The sequence below is a fragment of the Dermacentor variabilis genome, chromosome 1, assembly GCF_050947875.1.
Source record: "Dermacentor variabilis isolate Ectoservices chromosome 1, ASM5094787v1, whole genome shotgun sequence".
NCBI lineage: Eukaryota > Metazoa > Arthropoda > Arachnida > Ixodida > Ixodidae > Dermacentor > Dermacentor variabilis.
Genome location: NC_134568.1, coordinates 234,190,956 through 234,207,925, shown reverse-complemented (window position 1 = coordinate 234,207,925; position 16,970 = coordinate 234,190,956). Strand labels below are relative to the sequence as shown.

The 16,970-nt window shown below is 48.7% G+C and overlaps 1 protein-coding gene across 1 annotated transcript in view; it reads right to left on the bottom strand.

The window, feature by feature from the left end:
- Nucleotides 1–9,566: 9,566 nt before the first annotated feature.
- The window catches only part of LOC142573094 (uncharacterized), a 42,107-nt gene continuing 34,703 nt past the window's right edge, over nt 9,567–16,970 (bottom strand). The window contains exons 5-6 of the mRNA XM_075682610.1: nt 9,844–9,948; nt 9,567–9,759 (exon numbers count right to left, since the gene is read on the bottom strand). Coding sequence (XP_075538725.1) covers nt 9,676–9,759; nt 9,844–9,948 — 189 coding nt within the window. The 3' untranslated portion in view covers nt 9,567–9,675. The remainder of the gene's footprint in view (nt 9,760–9,843; nt 9,949–16,970) is intronic.

Below are 16,970 nucleotides of genomic sequence, written 5' to 3'. Positions count from 1 at the left end.
TGCTCGGTCTTGGTATTTTCTGTATCCATAAGTTGACGTAACAGTTGCAAGTCTTCGCCATCCCCAGGCGGCCTTGGATGCTGTCGCATACCTGGCCCCATTGCCGATTGTTGAGCTGGGTGGCATGGTTGAGGATTTCTTGATCCAGTTGCGCTATCCGGATCTTAAGCGTATACGATTGTATTTGTGCTTCATCCATCGCCTGTGCATCCCGTTTCTCGCTTGCCCCATACGCAAGAGACGGCTTTCTACATCCGTAGTCCTCGTCTCTTCGGGGATTTCCTGGGTATGACTAAGCATGTTGGCCTGTAGCTCCATTACGCACTTGTCAAGGATATGAATGACAGTCGGTGCCACCTGCTGTCTGGCTTTACGCAGACGGTCCCATTTGGAAACGCGGACCCCTTTCCCCCGCAGCCGTTTGGGGTCCACTTCCCCTTGGGTACTGACTATAGTGATCGTTGCCCAGGCACGGTTGCATGTTCTGCCATATGCACTGGGCTGTGTTCTTCACAAACGTGAAATCAGGACAGTTATTTGCACTGACGCTGTTGCCGATGCAAGTCAATTGTAGGGGGTCTGTCAGGAGCGCCAGGCCCTCATGTTGCCCGGAGCACCATAGCTGTTGACCCTTTGGGGTCTCTGTACGGCAGCTTCATGCGGCGTGCATGGCGTTCAGGTCTCCAAGGATGATAATCGGGTGATGCGCGCATCTATCAAGAGAGAGGTTACGCGGGACGCCATCGTTGCCAAAATTCGCTGCGTGGCTCTCATCGTACTGCGGCGCTGTAGCATAGAGGCAACCTATTTCTGCGATAGCGTGCTAACCTGGGCTGGTTGCTCCAAGTCTGAAGAAAACGAGCGCTGGACAACGGGACGTGACTGAGACAGACGACAGCGCCTCGTCTGTCTCAGTCACGTCCCGTTGTCAAGCGCTGTTGCTCGTTTTCTTCAGGCTATTTCTACAAATTCGAGCACGTCGTGTCCTGAGATTCAACACGTTTTATTGCTAAATAAAAGCATCGCTATCTCTGCAAGATCCACCATGGTGGCTGGGACGCGTTCGTCGGTGAAATCTGCAGCGTGTCTTTTGTCGTAAGGTGCCTACTTGCCTCGCTAGCTCGTGAAACCTTCACGTACATCGATTCCTACAATGGGTGGGATCTGCGTAATTGCTTTTTTTAGATTTAATTCTTGTTATGTTTGGAAAAAATTACGAAAGTATTACAATGCGGGGTGGTACGACACAGCCCCATAACTAGCAAAATAATTTGAGCACCGTGAGAAGATCTCACCACGTGAACGGCCACTCCGCGATAGACAAATTTGCGCGCGCGATGCGAGAGGTCTTACTTTTTCGTCCCTGCTCCCGCAGATCCTGGGCTCCATCATCGCCTGCCTGTACTTCATGTTTGGCGTTGAGTCCCGCAGCCAGCAGTTTTTGTACCTGTCAGCCATGACGTACGGCATCAACGACGTCCACTTCATCTTCTCCGCGCTGCTCTCGGAAGCCGATTCCACCTTCCTGCCATCGTCCATCTACGTGAGTCACGCACTGCCTCGCGCCACTGGTTGATAGAACACGTGATCCTCCATGGCCTCGTGTTGGAACTTTTTTTTCTCTTTTTTCTCTATCTCTTTCCCCCTTTTTTTTCTGGCATACGGCGCGTAAATACTATGTTTAGTAGAGCGTGGCGGAATCGGAAGCGTCAAGCACTGTGTCTGCAGGGGCAATCGCGGCATTCCTGCACAGACTGCGGAAAAGAGCGGGAATTAGTATTTTTTCCATTCATTGATTCAGTTCGCACCGAGGCAGATCTTCTTTTTGATCTGCTTTGTAAGCACTCCGCCATGCAAACCTAGCATTCCTGCCACCAAATGTGAATATCATGTGATCTCTATCAGCACAGGCAAGGTTTGTGTTTATTATAAACATTAGGGCACGCGCGGGACTTTCGCAGTTTAAGCCAGAGGTAGCTCAAGGTATGTGGCGCTCATAGTATGCAGAGTGTTGCTTTTCTTTATAAACAATACAGATTGTTCATAAAGAAGTAATGAGGGCAGCGAACGTGGCGTTCTTGCTGACGAGTTTCTAGGCCAGGCGGACATAATTTGCCACCGATAAAGTTAACTTCAGAAGATTAACAAAAATCCATTAATTAACTTTTTTATTAGTGCCATTGGGGGCTGTTGTCTAAATGGCTCATTTGAAGGCAGTGACATCTTCATGCGCACCAGTCTTAAAAATCTTGAAAATCGCATCGAATTCGAGATGTGCATCATCAAACTCCAAAGCGCAATGGAGGCAATGTCGAGACTGAGCGTGCGTCCCCTCGCGCGTCAGGCGGCAACGCCCCGTAAAGAAGTGTGGGGAAAAGTTTGAGTGACAGCATGCCGCAGCAAATCCAGACCCGACACACAGCCGCACACGCTTGCGAAGCAAAGCGTGCCGTATCGGCTGCAGCTGCCGCGACTGGCCGAGACGTTCGGTTTTAAACTTCCGTTCGGTCTCGGTCTCATTCGATAGCGGGGCCGCCTTGTACGAACTCCCGCGGCGCTGGGTTTCGATATATGGTCTAGATTTACGGATCTAATTCGATGATAAATATCTCTAATCAGGTGCGACTTTCAAGATTTAAAAAAGGGAAAAAATGAGGGGCCATTAATATGTGACTGTCTTCAATTTCGCCGTTTAAACTACTTCCCCTGAGGCACTAATAACAAAGTTAATTAATGAAGTTTTGTTAATTGTATTTTGAAGCTCACGTTATTAGTGGCAACGTATGTCCGTCTCGCCTAGGAACTCATATGCAACAACGCCACGTTCGCTGCGCTTATAGCCTTATTATGCAAAATCCGTACTGCATGTTAAAGAAAAAAAACACAAGGAGGATAGGGGGCTGTAGAAACAGCTCGAATAGCGTAGTTTCAAGATAACGAGTTCTAAATGCATTTGGACTGCACATGTTTTCTTGAACGCATTCCTGGCGCATTTTTGGATTATCTGCCCCTATTAGTTAAATATCTTTTGTGACGCGTTTTGGAGACGGATATCTAAAAACTGCAGCTGACCTAAAACTTGCTAAACGGTCAAGCCTCGAACACCAGCTGGCTTCAACTATCGCCTTAAAGGTATTGCTTAAATATTGATTATAGTGCTCTTTTGTTTAACGGACTCCTTATTTTACTTATTACGCGCTCCCGACACCCATCATTGTTTATTAGTTACCGGAAAAAAATACATCTTTATCTTTCCCGCGCAATCTTACTGGAACAAGTCGGACGTCAGCAGCGCGCCCTGCATATGATCACATATCTACTTGCATCTCACAAGATATGGCAAGGCGTCATAGTGTCTCGAATAGCTATGCGGCAGTAAGTGGCGTTCTCACGCCGACTTCGTTTGGCGTTTCGCATGTGCTCGGTAAATATCGTCTGCAACCTGCAGTCAGTTGCAGACATGCCGTGGTTATACTGTCACGCGTTGTTCCTGCCCTTCACCAATTTTCGCCGTTTCAGTTCGTCCTGTATCAACTGACGTCGTCGTTTTGTTACACCATCAACGCCATCGTGATCATGCAGACGTACAACAGCCCCGGCGACTGCATCTTTGGAGGGGTGAGGAACTTCGTTTGCCCGGCTTGCCCGCTTGATTCTTCAGATTACTCGACCCCTTCCGCCCTCTCCGTATATCTCTTTCAAGAGAGACCCCAAAAGTTTATCATTATCCTCCTCCACGTCCCTGAAAATGCAATAGTGCTCTCTGTGGAGCGAGTTTAGCTCATCCCATACAAGCAAGGCAAACAGAATGGAACAAACAGGACTATGTCGCTGCTATACATTGTATATAATGTCCTGTGAGGGTGTCGACCAAATCGACATTTCCAAATTCCCTGAGTTTTCCAGGTTTTCCCTGAGTGCCTTTGCAATGTTCCCTGAGTGACACAGAACCTTGTTTTATGTCCAGACGGGCTGACACCATGTCACCCGATGCTTTCACTCTCTAGTAAGCACGTCTAAAATTTAAAAAAAAATTAATAAAAAAACGACTTAATCCAGTTTGAATACTAAGGCGTAGTATCTATTTTATTCAAAAAGAAAATAGAAGAGAGGGGTTACTAAAATGCACAGGGAACAAAATATATTCTAAAAAAGTGTGAAACCCATAGCAAAGTGAGTTCAACATTTTCAAATACAAATGAAAAGAAGATCCATACAGAAGCAAATATTTTCAAATATGAGCTATTTCTGTCAACTGATGGCAAGCTCATTGGTATGAGGCCCGAATTTTGTCACAAGTGAGATTCTCTCTCAGCAGCTGGAAAGTCAACCTCAATTGTCCTGCGCACAACGCCTCGATGTTGCGTTTCACTGCTTCAAAGCGTTTATCTTGGTTTGGCTGAGAGACACCTGCATCTCGGCATCAGCCAACACTTTGTTTTTTGAGCTCAATCTCCTTCAAAGAAGCGGCGGCACGCTTCCTTTCCCGTTCATTTCTCAGTGCGTCGGTTCTCTCTGCTCTCGTCCTCCTTCCGCCGCGCGTTCGACCCACAGACCATGTGAAGCACCCTCTTGCTCGGTTGTACAGTCAACGTCCGATTTTTCGGACTCCTTAGGAGCCGCGAAAGCGTCCGAAAAAAATCAGTGCAAGTCTTTTCATTTCATTTATTATACCCTCAAGACCACAAGGTATTACAGAGGGGAGTAGGGTAAAAAAAAGTTACATAACAAAGAAAACAAAGAAGGCAGCAAGTGATGTAGTCATAGACATGTGAAGCCCGAAGCGATGGTGTTGATTATAGCCGTACGAAATTGTGCGTGGTCTTCAGTAGCAATCAACGCGGCGGGAAGATGGTTCCATTCTTGGCACGTCCTAGGAAGAAATGACTCATGACAAGCTCTAGTGCGACACTGCAAAACTCCAACTTTGTGATGATGATCAATGCTAGGAGATATGTAGGTTGGGGATGAAATAAGACTATCGCGCAGATATGAATTATGGAAGTATCTTTTATGAAACAGAGCCAGGCGAGAGCAATTGTGACGACCAGAAAGTGGTGGAAGTTGGAGGATGTTTTTCGTAGAAGTTACGCTAGCCGTGCGGTTATAATTGCTTAAGATGAAACGCGAGGCATTATTTTGAACACGTTCGAGAGATTGGATTAATGTCTCAGCATATGGGTCCCAAATTGATGAAGCGTATTCCATTTTACTCCTAATTAGTGTCTTGTACAAAATTAACTTTAATGATGACGGAGCGGAAGAGAAGTTTCGACGGATATAACCTAACATGCGATTACTTTTATTGATTACGCTGTCGATGTGTAAAGACCAGGAAAGAGTAGAGGTTAAATGGACACCTAGGTATTTGTAGGATGTAACTGCTTTAATGGCAGTATTATTAAGGTAATAGGTCGGAAGAGGAAGTTCACGGCGTGTTACACGCATGGTTTTGCACTTAGATGGGTTTAGTTTCATTAACCACAAGTCGCACCAGTTACAGACAGTGGTAATGTCGTTTTGCAGAATGTTAGTATCAGCGGCTTCAGAAGTTTCACGAAGAATAACGCAGTCGTCGGCACAGAGATAAATGTTAGAAGAAATTTCATTGGGTAAGTCGTTAATATAAATTTTAAAAAAGGGGAGGGCCTAACACTGATCCTTCAGGAACGCCAGATTCAACAGGGCTAAATGTACAGAAGTGGTTATTAAATGCAACGAACTGGGATCGATTAAGAAGAAAGCGCTCTAACCATGCAAACAGATTAGGGTCAGGATTTAGTTTACTAAGCTTAAAAATGAGTAGTTTGTGACATACCTTGTCGAAAGCCTTTTCAAATTCGAAGAAAACACAGTCTGCACATGAACCTTTATCAAGAATAAGATGAAGATCGTGAGTGAACGAAAGCAGTTGTGTTTCACAGGACAAACGTTTGTGGAAACCGTGCTGCGCGCGTGTGAAGAATGAGTTATCGTCTAAGTGCTTAACTAAATGAGAAAACAAGATATGTTCGAGTACTTTACAAAGAATGCTAGGAAGGGAAATTGGGCGGTATGAGGTGAGCATTTGTTGCCGGACTTGTAAAGTGGAACAAGCTTCCCAATTTTCCAATCTGCAGGGAGCTGATGGGTGTCCAAAGATTGCTGGAATATTTTTGAAAGTAATAAGATGTGTGCTCGTAGGGGCTCAAATCGCCACAGGCACGTCCGACAAAGCTCTGAAGGTATGTCGGTACACTTATTAGGCATATCGGTGCGCGTACTGTGACAGGAGACGGCGGGTGTACACGTGTATAATTAAGGAATACATACTCTGTCCCGTGAAAATTGCCCCTTCCTAAGCTTGTTAAGCTTCAGCGTTATACTTTGCATATGCTTCACCGCGTAACAATGATCTATTGAGGCGAAGCTTAATTTAAGAAACCAGTATTATGCAACGCGCCGTGCTTTCCGAGCTTCGAAGCCATCGCGAGAATTACAAACGCGGAGTCAGTGCCATTGCTGACAGCGGCGAATTCTTTCAATGAAAAATACGGCACCGAACGGAAAGAAGCTTAATAGCGAACGTCAAAGCACCTAGGCCTAAAGTTGCCGCGGTGGTGGCTACAGCTGCCAGTGGATTTGCGTGTGAGAGCGCCGGTTCGAGGCGGCGAGATAATCAAAATGATGGCAGTGGTAGCTACGATTAATGCCGTTTCGGACCTGCGATCACGGCAGAAAGTCTGGAAAATCAGACGGCGAAGGGTTCTTACACATTTAGACGTTCTTACACATTTACTCTTTGGGCACGTGGTGATGCCGCGAAGCCGTCCGAATTATCGGGCATGTCCGAAAAATCGCGCGTCCGGAAAATCGGTCCTTGACTGTACAATAGCAACTCCTCCAGCCGACGATATGCGTCAAAGACGATTCGTTACGATTCCTCTCTGTTACTCGAGTCAGCATTGGCGCGACTTTTGTTCCCTTTCAATAAAGTTATAGACAATTTTCCCTGATAGAAGCACAAATTCCCTGAGTTATCCCTGAGGGTTTTCAAACTATTCAATATCCCTGATAATTCCCGGTTTTCCCAGTTTTCCCGGATAGCAGGCACCTTGCCTGTTCTTCGGCATTCTCTCCGTCGGATATACCAGATGTGTTCGTTTTAGTTATTTTAGCTGCGCTAAATTCTTTAAAATTGCTGGCAACAGAGCACAGTTCTAAGCGATGAAGTGAACACTACGAATAATTACATTAATTAACTATTTAATTAAGTTACTTTACAGCAGATATTGCAATTTACGAATTATAGCCAGTGAGTTCGCAAGGCCTATCCACTTGGAACAAATTCTCAAAATGGCACCAGTTTTAATTTTCGGAGTGTCTCATGAAATGCATGGGTGTTCAAGTTACGTTTGTGCTTGAGTGCATAAAACAGTTTTTTTTTTAAACTGGAACAGCACATTTTTTTTTACTACAAGTTTTAAGACGCATATCTTGAAGCCGGTGCCATCCTCTGAATTTGTTCCAAATCGATATTCCTTGCAAACTTACCGGCTACATTTCGTAGAAGGGAATATGTACTGTCAATGAATTAGTAAAAAACTTAATCACTGAAAACTTGTTAATTAGTCCATTGCACATTTGATTACTCGTGGAAGTAATGATCGCTTTAACAAGTAATTTAGTTCATGGTTTAGAATTGTGCTATCTCCCACAGGCGATTTTTTAAATTAAAGAAACAATTAAAGGAAGAAAACATATATATATATAAGCGAAGTTGGGCCGCTTAAAATAAAAATTGCATCATAGCTGACTATAGGTTGTTCTTTAGGCCTGTTGGTGTGTTATCATACACATTACGTAGCTCGCTGCGGACGCGGGTAACAGCAGAAAACTCTGTACGTATTATTTGTTCTTGCTGTTGTCCTTGTCTGTTACGCACTTCGTAATCCGTTTGAATCAAAGACTCGTTGTTGGGGACACCGCGAACAAAAAGGGACGAAAAAAACCGGGACGATACAGAAAGGTAGGATAAGGCAAACAGAAAGGATACGCGTTCCGTTCCAGTACATTATCGGGGATAGAACAACACGATAACCACACGCAGTATTGTAGGATGATGCGTTTTGATCGTGATGTTTTGTTTAGTTTTAAATTTGAAGCAAATTCACCACTGACTGTGCATTGAGAAGTATCTTTTTATGGTGAAAGTATCACTCTGGGTACGCGTGACGTTTGGACGTTGTATGTCAGTTAGAAAGAAAGCTGTACCCACCTTTCGCTACAATCATACAATCCTAGTAGCCATTCAGCTAATAAACAAGTTTGAATTTTTCGAACGTAGTCAATTAATTTATTATTTCTAATTATTGTGCGCCTGTTCGTATAATATATCTACAAATATACGTGTGTACTTCGTGCCACGTGTGATATGTCGATCTTCAAATGATTTTAGGGAAAAAAAAACCTTCGATTTCTCACTGTTGGGCCTGTTGCATTTCAGATGGTCAAGATGTATTTCTTTTCTTTTTTCCAGCTCTGTGGGCTCGTTTGCGGCCTTCTCCACGCAGGTCATCTTATTTACACTCTGAAGTGAATCGATCGTGGTGCATATTGTCCTTTTCTAGAAGAACACGTTGCCTGTCGGTGAAAGAAGTGTGCTCGTGCCATGACATGGTAAACTGTGCGCGAGAGCCGCTCGGCAGTTCCTCACGCAATTGTGCGCTTCGCAACGCGGTAGCGGGCGTTCTGGCATTCGAGCGAGAAATAATCGCTTCCTGCCAAATCGCCGCGAACGTCGCCGATTATAACGCCGATCGAATTTTGCCGCGGTATATGTGCGCGGGCATTTTTGTCTCGGAGGCTGACTGTGAGACTAGCACCCAGCACAACCGAGCCTACTGATGTCTGAGATGATGATTAGGGTGGTGGTGAAAACATGTTTAATAAGGCAAAAACAATCGCCAATTTGTTTATTTATTTATTTCGTTAGTTAGTTAGTTAGTTAGTTAGTTAGTTAGTTAGTTAGTTAGTTAGTTAGTTAGTTAGTTAGTTAGTTAGTTAGTTAGTTAGTTACATGTCACCAATGCCAAGATGATATACAGGGGAGTTGCGTAACAATAAATCAGTGCATTACTAGAGTAAGCGGCATATAACGAACACACTACAGTGAAAGAATAAAAAGTATACAAACGGCAACACGCAAAAAAGTAAAGGTCACGCGAAATCATTAAAAAAGCGTGCATACGGAGCACGGAACTGGAAACAATGTTATTGACTAAGGCCGCCTAGAGGAATGGCGTATCACCGAAAACAAAACAAACAAACAAAAATAAGAAAAAGTGAGTACAGAAAAAAAAGAAAAAAAAAGAGAGCAAGAAAGAAAGGAAGAACGAAAGATGACTGATGCGTTATTTCTGCGGCACTGCAGGGATGGCTGCAGCAAGGCTCAGCGCCGCGGGTTATAGGCGAGTCTTATCCGTTGGGTTATGGGTGAAAGGGATGGGAGTAGGATGATCACCGTTGCCACCTGCGCACGTGGCCCTACTGCGGTAACCTCAGTGAGAGTGTCTTTCAAATGCGGAACAAAGTGTTTTAATGAACAACGTTGTGGTGGGGCGTTCGGTCATGCTGCATCGGTCTTGACGATTTCTCAGCCAAAAGTGCAAAAGCTTGCGGCAGTTTTCGCAGGTACTAGTCAGGCTCCAGAGACAGCACTAATATAACGTTGATGATAGTGTGAACAAAATGGACGAGACTGATGCCGAATCCAGTCATCTGCAAAAAGAAAAAAAAAAGAAAACCCAGAGAAATGACGGATAAAAAACACCGAACCTGCGATGAGCGACACGCGACACTTACCCCCGCGTGGATTGCGTAGGGTAACGAGATGTCACTGCCAAATTGGTACAGAAGGACTCCCATAAATCCATAGCCGATACCGCCAAAGCACTGGTACAATGCGTACTGTAAGAAACCAGAACATCGTACAAAGCATCATGAACGCGCAGGACACGATGTCACGATGATACAGCACAGCGTATACACTTGCGGCATTCACGAAGATCAGCCTCGAGTTTAAAGCGAAGCTTTCTTTGCCTACTACGCCGGTGTTTGATGCGGGTTGTCGGTCGGTCGTTGGTTTCTCGCGTGACAGGCACGCGAGCCACTCTCCGGCAAACCGGTTTCTGTAGCACTGCCATGTTGGCCTATACAACGTATAGTGTCAATGAGCGCAGCTTCGTTTTGGTAATAGAACGATAAATCACGACATCAAACCTGTACATATAAAGTTGGCTTGGGGTTACACTCACCTCTTAACGTGCAGGGAGGAGGAGGAGGAATAAACTTTTATTCTAGAACCAGCACTTTATGATGGCCGGGCCTAAGCCTCCCACGAAGGGACGTCGAGGGCTTGCCTCGCCGCCGCATCGCGGGCGTGCTGGGTCGCCCAGGTTTGGTCGTCGAGGGCGGAGCTCCGCAGAGCCTCATGCAACCTCGACGAGAGAGTCGTGGTGTTAGTCTGGGTGTACTGTGCTGGGCACTCCCATAGCATATGCGGAAGCGTAGCCGGGTGAATTCCACAGCACCGGCAGTTGGGGGTAGTGTAGACGTCCGGAAATATAAGGTGGAGGCGGGCGGGTGAAGGGTACGTGTTTGTTTGTAGTAGACGCAGGGTGGTAGCCTGCGCCCGGCTGAACTTTGGGTGAGGCGGGGGGAAGATTCGGCGACTGAGGTGAAATGCCTTAACGAGATCGTTATAAGTTGTCAGACTTTCCCTGGTGTCCAACTCATCTCCAGTGACTCCGGCGCGGTTGACTAGACCTCGCGCAATGGAGTGGGTGACCTCGTTGAGATTGGGGAGGTGTGGGTGGACAGGGCCCGCATGGGCCGGGATCCATGTTAGGGAGATTATGCTGTCTTTAGAGTGTGGTGCCTGGCAGAGGATGCGAAGAGCTTGGGGAGAAATACGGCCTTTGCTGAAGTTAGTAACGGCTGAGCGAGAGTCACACACTATGGTGTGACAGGTGGGATCTAAAGTGGCCAGGGCGATGGCCACTTCTTCAGCCGTCTCGGAAGTGGGGGTAGTGACGCTGCAGGCGTGGCGTAGGGCTCCATCGCGTGTGGCGACGGCCACAAATCGTGTGCCATGGGAGTATTGGGCTGCATCAACAAATGTGACGCCAGGTACGTGGGCAAGGGCTTTTATGATAGCTCCGGCCCGAGCTTGGCGCCGGGCCCTGTTGTATTCAGGATGCATATTTCTAGGGATAGGGTCTATGTAGATCCAGCTACGTATGTCGGTCGGGATCGGTTGTTTGGGGCCCTGTTGCTGATGGTAGGTGAAGCCAAGCGTGGACAGAATAAAGCGCCCCGTTTCAGTAAGGGTGAGCCGTTCAAGCTGGGAGCGTTGTTGGGCTTCAATGAGTTCGGTAAGGTTGTTGTGAACTCCCAGTTGGTTGAAGAGTTCAGTGCTGGTGCAATGCGGGAGCCCAAGTGCTTGCTTGTAGACCCCTCGTATGAGGGTGTCAAGCTTGTTTTGCTCAGCCCGGTACCAGTTGAGGTACGCAGCAACGTACGTAATGTGGCATATGACAAAGGATTGGACGAGTCGGAGAAGGCTTAACGTGCAGGGTTTTCAACTTTTTTTCTTCTTCTTAAATATCTTCTATTTCCGCTACCTTCCTCTCGGGTCATTGAGTATGTGCCCACCAATAGCCGATACTCCAGGTTAGGCATGTGCTCCTGTGACACACGGCGTACAGAATGTTTAAATGATGCGTTGTCCACATTGGCTTCGTCATCGTGACATCGCTATGTCGACGTCTCGCACTGCACATCCGCCGAACCTCGATGAGTCTGCCCACGAGGCTGCGCGTGACCTCACCGACCGCGCTTCCTCTATAAGGACTCCCCTCCTCTCTACGGTCACAGGGACGCTTCCGCTACTCACAACGAGATTATTAAACATTTCTACATGTCCAGAAGGGTCTTCCCACCCCCTCACCCCAAATTGAATAGGGCACAAGCCGTTTCGCTTAGGCTTCTACAGACCAGCACATATCCGTGTCTGTCCGCTCTCCACGAGGCTTACCCCGACGTGTATCGCGACGACGCCTGCCCGTCCTGCGGCCAGGCCTCCACTCTACCTCACATGCTCTGGGAATGCGGGTCGACATACCCCAAGTTCATCTAGGAGGAGTGGGACTCGCTTCTGCGTAGCCCCGCTCTAGAAAAGCAAATCCTGGCCGTCCGGCGTGCCCGCGACCGGGCCGGTAGGCTAGACCTACCGGTCCCGACGTGGGACTAGCCGGGTGCGCGACGAGTTCGCGTCCTCGCCGGACCTGCAATAAAGTTTATTCACTCACTCACTCACTTACATCTGCCTGATTTGGTGTCCGTATTTTGGCATAGCTAAATGGTGAGCGGTTTATAAACACTGCATGAGATTACACGTTGCATAGGATGAAAAGAAGCACAATTGTGCGCATCGCATTTACTGTATAATATTTCATTAACGGACTGGTGAGTTTCCCATCCTTTTTCGTTTGTGTGTGTGTGTGTGTGTGTGTGTGTGTGTGTCACACAGGAGCGCATGCCTAACCTTGGGGATTGGCCGTTAATGGGCATATATATATATATATATATATATATTGTGGGCATTTATAGTGGACTTCACCATCTGTATATTCTAAAATAGGCATTGACAGGAACAAATATATTAAATTACCATCGTACATTTCCCGTAGAAGAGACCATGCTTTGAAACTCCACCAATTTCCTTTTAGGGTGACATCTTGCGTTATGAATTTTTTCACAGGACTACGAGGGAGTGGAATGCTCTCCCGTCAAATATTGTTGGTATACAATCTAATGAAACGTTTTACCGCGCTTTGTGTGTTGAAATGAGTGTCAACTGATGTAGATATGTATGTACCCCCCTGCTGTAATGCCTTCTAAGGCGATGCAGGTACTCAATAAATAAATAAATAAATAAATAAATAAATAAATAAATAAATAAATAAATAAATAAATGATCATCATGTGTGTGCCCTTCTTCTTCATCGTGCGGGTAGTCGCACCATCGTAGTGGACTGTGCCGAGGGTCCGTCACCGCGTCTATCAGACTCAATAAAGGTCGGCCCTTACTGTGACGTCACAAGTGGTGGAGACGCTTCTTGATCCCCCGTCCTCTGCACGCCTGGGATACTCCCTGGAGCTTCGTTCAGGTCACCGCTTGTGCCGACTGTCCGCCAGCATGTCGCAGGACGAGCAGCCTGGCCCTTCTACCGTAACCATCTCGACACCGCAAGCCGCACCGTCTCTAATCATCAGTGGCCACCAGCGTGATCACCATCTGTTCGCTGGTCTTCGCTGTGAAGATGTTGAGGACTGGCTGGACGATTACGAGCGCGTAAGCTCTGCTAATCGGTGGGATGATCTACTGAAGCTCCGCCATGTCTCGTTCTATCTGACGGGAGTGGCGAAGACCTGGTTTTTCAACCGTGAGATTGATTTCTCTGATTGGACCACCTTCAAGCGGCAGCTTTGACAAGAACTTGGAACGCCGGCGGTTCGCTCCGCCCTTGAGAAAAAAACGCTTGATGCTCGCAAACAACACTCCGGTGAGTCCTACACATCATAAATCGAGGATGTGCTTGCACTCTGTCGCCGTGTCAGTGATGCCGTGTCAATGATCGACGGCATTATTCACCACATACAGTTTGCTGTACTGTCGCCATGCTCCCACCAGCTCATTTTAGGATGGGATTTCAGTGCATCTGCTTCTGCTGTTATCTGTTGTGGGCAACGTGTCGTACATATGCCCGTTTGCACCATTTGCGTCATTTCTCAGCGTCAAAAGCGGTCAACATCAGCTCCTGCCGGGCAGCTACTACCGGTACCATGTCCTGCGGAACCATTCGAGGTTGTTGGCATTGATCTTTATGGGCCACTTCCCATGACTCCAGCCGGTAGTCGATGGGTAGTTACAGCCTTTGACCACCCCACGCGCTATGCCGAAACAGCTTGTGTCAGTTCTGCATCTGCTTCCGAAGTTGCTACCTTCATTCTTCAAGCCATAATCATGCGTCACGGCGCCCCTCGTGTCCTTCTAAGCGACCGTGGAAAGACATTTCTTTCAGAACTGGTTGGCGAAGTGCTCAGAGTCTCTGGCACAACTCACAAGACTACTTCAGGTTACCATCCTTGGACCAACGGCCTGACTGAGCGGTTTCATCGTACGCTCTCTGACATGATAGCCGCCTATAATCTGTGGAGTCTCTCACACCCGCGCTCTTGGGACAAAGGAACGACAACACAGTAGTGCAACCAGTCACAAGGGCATTTATTGCACCTTTCATAGATCAATGCCTGCTAGCCGAGTTGCTATCCACAAAACATGCCGATGGGCGCGCGACAAATCTAGAAGTCCGACTCACCGCGACCGCATAGCGAGCGAATATGTTCGCCCCATGCTGGATCCCAACGCCTGGTCGTTCGCGCGTACTGTCACGCGAACGGTGGCGCATTCCAAGGCGGCCACGCGAGACGGTCTCGCAGAAGCATGGGTCGGCGCACGCGCGGCACGACACGTCCGTCCCGCTTGCTGTCCCGTCCCCAAAGCGAGAGCACCTTCCGCTCCCGCACCCAAGTAACCCCGCCGGTAGCAGCGCAACACTCGCGCCATCTCTCGCGCTGCGCTTCAACCACATCGACCGCCGCGGGCGTCACGCAGGCCACGCGGCGAAGCGGGATTGCAGGAGATGGGGGAAAACAAGATATCTGGGGACGCGCGAGAGTCGCGCATCCCCACATCCCCCCAACCTTAAATCACTACATATTCCGGCGAAACATGTCACTCGGTCTAACATCAATGCGTGCTTCGCGAACAAGGTAGCACATGCAACAGAGGCCGCGCCGAAGAAATGTCCACACGCTGTCCATAGCATGCGAGCCGACATTGTCCCTGGGTACACCGCTGTCGTCCGCCGGTCACAGCAGCAGCTTTGCGGACTCAACGGCACGATCCCAGGCGAGGACTCCGGAGACGACGACGCAGTAGTCGGTACGAGCAAGCGTCGCTCCCGCCGACGCGCCCTGCTGGCAAGAGCCGCCGTAGCTGTCGGTGACCGCCGGCTCTTTTGTCCGCCGCCGAGGGTTGTGAGCTGGATACAAGAGGCCGCCGAAGTCGCTGCGCCGAACTGGTCACAGCATCACCATCGCCCGAGGTGGCTCGGTCGTAGTCCGGAGCAGCAGCGCAGACGATGTGCAGGTGACAGCAAGCCAGGGGTGACTCCAATCACGCTGCGTACACTCAACACACTCGGCAAACACTAAAGTAGTGCTAGGGGGAGGAATTTTGCATGCGCATCGCCAACGTGGTACGATGTTCAACTCGGCTAGCAAAGATCGGGCAGCTACTCGGATGCTAAGTTCACGGGAACGAAGCTCGCTTCCTTGAGTCGAACGAGTAATTTCAATTCGTGCGAGGCTAAATAAAATGAGGGAAGCAAATTGCAACACCTCAACGCCACGGTCCACCAGGTTGTGTCCCTCCACGTGCGACAGGCAGCTTCGTAAAGCCTCAGGCCTAAAGCGTCGCTACCCTGACAACAACCGGCATCCAAAAACAACACCCAAAATGAGCGCAAAACAGGCAGCCGCGAGCAGACGTCAGCTCTGTGAGGTGGTCCTACTCTGCTCGGTGCACACAGCATCCGAGTTGACGGCGCCCACCGTCCTAGACGGTGTCGGAGCGCCCGGTTCCAGGCTGCAATACCAGTCAGCCCGTAGTGGCACCCGTGGCCCGCGGCCACCCGGCTCCCGGAGCCGCGACTTCACCAGAGTCAAAGAGATAGAAGAAGCTATTTACATAAGAAATTCGGACCCCCCACGAGGCTTCCGTACTCACTCGCTTCAGGCTTGCCACTGCTCCGCGGGCGCTCAGCCTCGCTCTCCCAGGATGCAGACCACGTGGCTCTCGTACTGACGAATGTCATTAAAAAACACTTGCGAAAAGGCTTAGCATGTTGACATGTTCAAACACACTACAGCCACCATCACCTCGCTCAAGAAAGCACGCCGCCGACGATAGCGATCAAAATTCACGCTAGGCCTACGCTTCGGTTCAAACAAAGGTCTCGAACGAAGCAAAACTGTTAAAACTATCGTCCGATGCCCCAAGAGCCCCACGTTGGGCGCCAGATGGGTCTCTCACACCCGTGCTCTTGGGACAAAGGAACGACAACACAGTAGTGCAACCAGTCACAAGGGCATTTATTGCACCTTTCATAGATCAATGCCTGCTAGCCGAGTTGCTATCCACAATACATGCCGATGGGCGCGCGACAAATCTAGAAGTCCGACTCACCGCGACCGCATAGCGAGCGAATATGTTCGCCCCATGCTGGATCCCAACGCCTGGTCGTTCGCGCGTACTGTCACGCGAACGGTGGCGCATTCCAAGGCGGCCACGCGAGACGGTCTCGCAGAAGCATGGGTCGGCGCACGCGCGGCACGACACGTCCGTCCCGCTTGCTGTCCCGTCCCCAAAGCGAGAGCACCTTCCGCTCCCGCACCCAAGTAACCCCGCCGGTAGCAGCGCAACACTCGCGCCATCTCTCGCGCTGCGCTTCAACCACATCGACCGCCGCGGGCGTCACGCAGGCCACGCGGCGAAGCGGGATTGCAGGAGATGGGGGAAAACAAGATATCTGGGGACGCGCGAGAGTCGCGCATCCCCACAATTCAACCAAATCACAGAAATTGGGGCGCAATTTTGCCATTCGACACATTCACCTATAACACCGCCGTTCAACGCACAACCGGTTACTCGCCATTCTACCTATTTTATGGCCTTTCACCCAGTTCCTTTCTCGATGTTTCTTTCTTTTCTGCCCCTTTTAGTCCATCTCCATCTTCCTGCGAAGAATATGTTTCCCGCCCTGACCACTGTCGCCGGTGTGCCCGCTTCAACACCGAAGCCA